The sequence below is a fragment of the Lissotriton vulgaris genome, chromosome 6, assembly GCF_964263255.1.
Source record: "Lissotriton vulgaris chromosome 6, aLisVul1.2, whole genome shotgun sequence".
NCBI classification, from domain to species: Eukaryota; Metazoa; Chordata; class Amphibia; order Caudata; family Salamandridae; genus Lissotriton; species Lissotriton vulgaris.
This window is the reverse complement of record NC_141694.1, coordinates 901,024,818-901,031,989: the sequence shown is the minus strand read 5'-3', so window position 1 is coordinate 901,031,989 and position 7,172 is coordinate 901,024,818. Positions and strand designations below refer to the sequence as shown.

General features: G+C 40.0%; 1 protein-coding gene across 1 annotated transcript in view; it reads right to left on the bottom strand.

Moving 5' to 3' along the window:
- Positions 1 to 2,885: 2,885 nt before the first annotated feature.
- The window catches only part of NPHP1 (nephrocystin 1), a 699,686-nt gene continuing 695,399 nt past the window's right edge, over positions 2,886 to 7,172 (bottom strand). The window contains exon 20 of the mRNA XM_086926892.1: positions 2,886 to 4,339. Within this exon, the coding sequence (XP_086783018.1) occupies positions 4,067 to 4,339 (273 nt within the window). The 3' untranslated portion in view covers positions 2,886 to 4,066. The remainder of the gene's footprint in view (positions 4,340 to 7,172) is intronic.

The following is a 7,172-nucleotide window of genomic DNA, read 5'->3' as shown; positions in this document are numbered from 1 at the left end:
ACTTAGAATGCCCTTTTCCTCGTCCTCTTTTCGCGTACAGGAAAAATAGGAACATCGGCCAACAGGTTGTGCGAGCCGATATAGCCTTGCCCAAAATGAAAAGTGACTTATTGTCACAATGGGGTATGAAACCCATTGAAGGGCACCATAAGTGCGGGAATTGTGTTTCCTGTGCGAGCACGATCGAGGGCAAAGAGTTCCAACACAATAATGTAAAATGGAAACATGTTGGGTTCTCAAATTGTCGAACACGCAATGTCGTGTACATAATTAGGTGCCCGTGTCCAAAACTCTACATTGGTAAAACCAATCAGCAAGTAAACACAAGAATAACCCAGCATCGATCACGCATTAAGAATAAAGTCTTATCTGCACCGATGGTCGATCATTTCATGGACAAACAACATGGAGAAAATGACTTTAGATGGTCAGTATTGTTCACAATCAACCAACAACAAAGTCCTGCCGATGTAGAAAAAACACTATTAAAGAAGGAAGCATATCTAATTTTAAAGTTTGACAGCGCATTGACTGGGCTCAATGCTCTATCTGAAATATCAAGATTATAAGTGCAAAACTGCCCCCACTGATGGCACGAGCGCTATCCCCTGTATTAATTATGCACGGCGGACCACATTCTAAGATGGCCGCCACGTTCGACATCAAATCTGAGACATTATAAACACACACTGAAAGATGGCCGCCGTACCCAGAGACTAAATCAGTGGTCCCCGGTCTGCCGAACGAACAGGTAAGGTCACGAACTGACTAAAGAACTTGTTAGAAAAACTTTGGAAATTAGACCCGTTTTTCTAAAACAACCCCGTTTTGTGCATAGGAATTTGAAAATACAATGGCCCCTCGTGGAGTAAGCTTCTCAATTTGGTTTGAGAACTAGACGAAGAGCGTGGAGTGAACGTTTACAGATTAATCAGGTATGCCTTCTCTAGCGCGAGTGCGAGAGGAATACAATGACGAAAAGAGACTGAAAAATATGTTTTGTGACTTGCAGGATTGTATGGCCATAAATTGACATCAACCAAGGTGCGAGCCCAAACGAGTAGAAAGAAGTGTCTACATTAAATCGATGACACGTGCAGGTATGTCTAAGAATGGCTTGAACATTTCGGGCACTGAGCTACTTGCCCCTACAAATAGTGATGAGGTTTCCCACTTGTATTGTAGGTAGCATGTCAGAAGAATGACTAAACACTAAGTGACCCTGTGGACCGGCAAAAGCTGGAGAACAGGTAAATTTGAGCGCCAATAAACAAATAAATGGGAGAACTATTAGGAAGGATAGAGAACTAAAACAAATCCGTTTTTTATGTATATTTCACAGACAAACACAAAAGACAGAGCCCTGATGAGAACCAGACAACTAATGTCATAGGGTTTGAAACGCGTCAGCATATTTAAAAGAGATTGACTTTGAATGTCCAGTAGACCAATGAATCTATTTGTGGTCTCTTGAAACCTTTTGCTTTCTGAATTTCTTTTTCCACATTAGTTTGTTGTTGATGGAATATTCAGTGCAACGTGACGTAGTTTTGTCATAGGTGTCATTAAATAACACCTCTCACAATTGATGTTTGCTGATGAAAATTGACTATAAATTGCATATCGTATTTTTATGTATTGGTGAATTGTATTGTATGTATGTGGATTTGTATTGTATTTGTGTGTTAAAGTGTACAGTGTTTTTTCTTAGATATTGACGAAAATGAAAATAACTAAAAAACAATGAAATAAAAAGGTATGAATAAAGTGTACCTTACAAGCTTAATTGATATTAGTTTGTTTCGCTCAATTTTGAGACATAAAAGAAATGTGCAGTTGGTAACTCTGTGTATAGTTAGAATTTAATGAAGGTCCAACCAACTGCATGTCCCAGGACCTAACTCCTTATTTAAAAAAATACCTAGATCAACCTGCCACCTCCATTTTGGCCCAAATCCTCGCCTTCTTTCAGGAGTATAGGCTCATAAGCGGATACCAGCAAAGATACTTTCTCTCAGGTTTGTATTGCCCTCAACATGCTAGAGCTTCAGCCACCAATATCAATGTGAGTGTCAAAACCCATGGTCCTTAGCAAAGTCAAGTTAGTTTTGATATGATCCACCATTTACATCACTGGTCTATGAGTAAAGGATACACAAAAAGCTTAGCAAATCTCACCAGGGCCTTCTCAAGGCCTGGCGGCTACCCAAAGATATGTACCGTATGACTTTAATCTTAATTTCAGAATTTTATTGAAGTGGCTGACACAGAAGGCATCCGAAAGCCATACCATTAAGGGCATCACATTTGCGCCACACACACAAACCTGTTGAAATCTATCTGGGTACAGTAAAAAGGGCATTATGGGAGCAGCTTTGTGTTTAATTAGTCGTGTAGTCTTTTAGAGCAGACTGTTACAGATTTGCTTGGGTATTTAAGAAGTGCTGTAGAGTATCAAAAGGCCTGAGAGGAAACTTCTTGTGAACATGAAAGATTAAAGATTATGCATCTGTTTGTACCAAGGGTGTGAGTGGGTCCCTCATGCGTGCAAGCTATCTTTTTGTGCTGAGGCATCCTCTTTAGTAACACTCTTAATGGTTAAAAAGGGAGGTGCGAGTATCTTGAAATAACAAAGGAAACCATAAAATATTTAATTGCTTTGAGTAGTTCAAATTACCTCTTGAGAAAATATTCATGCTGCAAGAAAAAACAAAACTGTTGTTTTAAATATTTCTCATTTACACCCGTTACACTTTGTAGCATACCATTTTATGTACTGACAGTGATTTATTTGTACTTTAGGTCAAAGTTGATTAGATATGTACATCTTTTAAACAGTCTAACCAAGAAAAGCACAAAATTCCAAAGATGGACTGAAGGTAGTGTAAAGTTCAAATAATTTATTTTTGTTCACACAGTGCAAACATACGTTTTTGAAAATAAAGAATTTAACACAACTTGTATTTTATTAGTGTTACACATCTGTTATTGATTTCGAAAGCGAAAACTAGACGTTCTTAAAAAAAGAGTATCTAATGGCATTAATATTTGTATCATAGTAATATATTAAATAAATTACAATTTATGTTCATACAAAACTAATATGAAAGAAATACAATGTATTTTCTGCAAAAACAACCACTCTACAATGACTGTTTCATTTAGTATGATTTTTAAATACCTAAAACATTCTGCGCTTGCAAATCAGTGGAACTTTAAAATGATAACAATTACGTTACACCTGGCTGCAGAATACCTCTCTAATAGGTATATAGGAGATGTTTGCTGGAATATTTGTATAGTACTATACTGGTAAATCCGATAAGGGAGAAAGAGAATGAAATGTGCTTACTGAAGGCTGCCCATGGCAGAAGACACAACAAAATGAAATGCAATTAAATCAGTTATAGAATTTTATAAGATCCTTTGAGTTCCTGCTTTAGAGCAGGGGCGGAAGGAAAGAAATATCTGGGGTTGCTTTATCAATTCTAGAATCAGTGGCGTAGCAAGGGGGGCACACGTTTTGGGGGCAGCGGCCTCCCCCGCTCTAGCCTGCAGCCATCGCGGGGTGGCCGCTGCAGGAATCACCAGCACCCCGCTATTGCATACGGGTCGGTGCTTGTTCATATCATGATCATCACATACTCAGTCATCTGGCAATAGTCAACTTTGCGGATGGAGCACAAACTCTGCAGTGGTGACATTTTAAGGCAAGTTCAGAAAGTATCTGACTAAGTGTTCTTGCCCAGATGAACTCAACCATGCTCGTCTGCCTGTTGTCTTATACTGCAGCAACAAAGCATAAGGTGGAGGAACAGGGGAGGTAAGTGGGCGACAAACTGCAATTTGTTGAAAATTAACAAAAATGGCAAGCATCACAGCAAAGTGATTACCTACTTAATTTATGTTCTAACAGGGAATACAGTCTAAAAGCTTAACACATGAAGCAATTTTTATCTTTTACAGTAGCTTCCTAAAGGGAACAAATGAAAATAAAAGAATGTACAATAAATATCGATTTACTTTGCAATTTCTGGCTGTTTTTCCCATGTCCCAAACATAGGCATTAAGCTGTCGCCATTCGTGCCTCACCCAGAAAATCATATGTTATTTCTGCAATGTCAAAAGCTTCATGCACTCCTTCTGGGGACAATAGCGAGAAGAGAGAGCCCTGTTTTTCTTTATTTTTCCGAAGAAAGTCCGCGATTGCCTTCCAGCGAGAAGCTTCAGAATCTTCTTCTGCCCATTTCAGGCCAGGAATGAAGGTGGCGACAAGGAGAGGGTATGCAGAGTCATGATATGCCTGGATGAACAAAGACTTTAGGAATTCTTTGTCTCTCTGTAAAGAACAAGAACAAAGTAAACAAAAATGCAAATCCCAGAAACAGGGATCAGTGAGTACACATTCACGCACACAATCCTTTTAAAAGGTAAAATTACTCACCTGTAAAAAGATCTCTCCCGTTACTATTGTAAATTGGGTACAACCATTTTGAATTTCACTCGGTCTTAAGGGATGAGGAAAAGGCAGACTAGAGAGATATTTTTTTTTTAAAGGGAACTTATGAACTGGCCAGAATGATGTCCCCACACAACTGTCTTGGTAGTCCCTCAACGATTCACTGCCACTACCGGCTACAATCCTCCAGTTCCATCCTAAATGTAAAGAACGTCATATAAAAAAGGTTAGAAGGCAGAGTTCTGTACATAAAAAACAAACAGAGACCTCTGATTGATTTCTCTGCTTCTTCTGCCCATTTTATGTTAAAATATATAGTTAAAAGGTTACCACAAGTTGCTGGTCACATCCACAATCGAGTCAGTGGCAAAATGTGAGCTATGATGCCTGCAGTAATGCGAACAAAGAAGATAATCCAAGGCACTCCTCACTGTGATTATTCCAGTTTATTGCGATGTTGCTGAGATCACGTTAAAGTGGATTAATCACTGTAAGGAGTGTCTTGGATTGTCTTTTTTTATACAGACAGACACACAGTCCTCCCCTCCCCCCTGGAAAAAACATGCCATAACTTGCACCGCCATCGATGCTGTTCTTTTGATACCATTTTCCATTGTTTGCATACCATTGCCAAATTGGGGATTTGAGCAGCACAAGCAATTGAGTGTGCATTTTTTTAGCGATTTCTTTTTTAATATGTTACTTATTTTTCACTCCTATATGGGCAGCCTTTGGTTATGTATAGCAGGAGTTGGCTATAGGGCTTTTTTTTCCAGGGCATGGAGACCATGCCCCACATCCTGAAATGGCTGCCGCAATCTAAATATTTCTCTTGCGGTAGCCAGTCAGATCACTCAGATCTGTAGCTCCTACTCCAGAACTGGAGATTTTGAAAGGAACAATGGGAGAAACTGCATCTACATCCAATCAGATTCCTTTGTTTTTATTCTCTGTATGTAAAAACTTTATTGTTGGTAAATTAAAAACCTTCCAATATAAAAGCACGCATCGTGTTCATTAAATGGATACATATCTTAAAATTGTTGGGATAACATTTTGGTTAAAACTCTAATTGGCTTCTTAACTGTTGTTATAAGTCTCGCGGACCAAGTTCGAATCAGCAATTTATTAGTAGCCGACAAGGGGTTGGTGTGTCCAATGATGGAGTTTACATTGGCTCTAATGGGCAGGGTTGGCGGCCCTGATAACTTTCAACTGGCTTAATACTTTAGTTACAAATTTTGTTAACCCGATATTCAGCTTTGTGTTATCTGGGTTGAAAGCTGCTATTATGGCTTGGCGGCAAGATCGAGTTCCAAGTCTTATCCATTCTTCTCGCAATAATGAGCATCTAGAAGTAAGCATTGTCGGGCATAAGCAGACTATGTGTTCTAGCCCCTCAGTGTGGTAACCACACAGCCTGCATTGGGTGTAGCTGTCTTTCCAGCGCCATTCTGGAAGATTTTTCAAGAAAGGCCATTCACCCAATCTCAACGCCAGGAACTTTCGTTTCAGGTAAAGTGTCATTGTGCTTGATAGATGGAGGGATTCTACTCCTGGGTTAAAGTTAGTGATCACTGCCCAGGCGTGTTTCCTTTTTGACAGCGGTGCCCTGTCTGAGTGAAAGGACCACAACATGGCACTCTTCTTGATAGCCAACTTTAACGCAGACTGGGGGGATTTGTTCCCCAAAAATCCTTAATACCAAGTAATTGTAGGCTGTGCTCCAGGTGGAGCCGATATTTGTGGCTGGCATGACTTTTCTGGATTTCTTGCCAGAGTCTGGCCTCCAGTGAGTCTTCTCTGGCTTGACTCAGTGTATAAACACCCTAGCCTCTACGCCTTGATCATCAAGTAAGCCAAATTCTAGGCGGACTTGAGCTGGTGATGCTGAATTTGGAAGATGGAATGCACGTTTAAAGATTTTAGTTGTCGGTTTATTTAGAAGAATGTTTGTGGTTCCATTCATGATCTCTTGGCTGTACGTCAGGGAATTAGATGTTTTTGCCTTTATCACTTTTAACAGTGGGGTAAAACTGGGACCTAATAGTTTTTTTGACAGTTTTGTTGCTGCAGCCTCTAAAGCCAGAGCTTTGGTCCCCAGTGCTGCTTTTTGCCAAGCAAATGAGCTTCTGGAGTCTAAAAACATTCCCAGATACTTATAGTGAGGTGTTGAATCGATTTTTATGTTGTTAAAGTACCATCCTCCGCATGACTTCTTGGATTTCCCAAAGGTGATTGTTTTTGTTTTTAATAGGTTTCGCTCTAAGAGGTTGTTTTCAGTATAGGGGAGCAGTTCATCCAGTAGCCTCTGTAAGCCCACCTTCGTGTGGCTGAGGAGCACCAACTGGTCGGCATATAGGAGGTTACTGATTCGTACTCCATCTAATTGAGGGGGATGGCAGTTGACGGCATCAAGGATTGGTGAAAGGTCCGATATGAACCAGTTAACAAGCATTTACAATGCAATGGTTTTGCCTTTGTTAAAGTTAGAGCTATTGGCATTGCTCTTGACATTATTTTTATTTATGTTTTTTTAACATAAATAAATGGCATTGTCATTTACAATGCCACTAGCTTTATCTATCGCAAATGACACACACAAACACACACAGAGCCCCGCACACACAGCCCCCCACACACACAGCCACACAGAGCCCCCCACACACACAGCCACACAGAGCCCTCCACACACACAGCCACACAAAGCTTC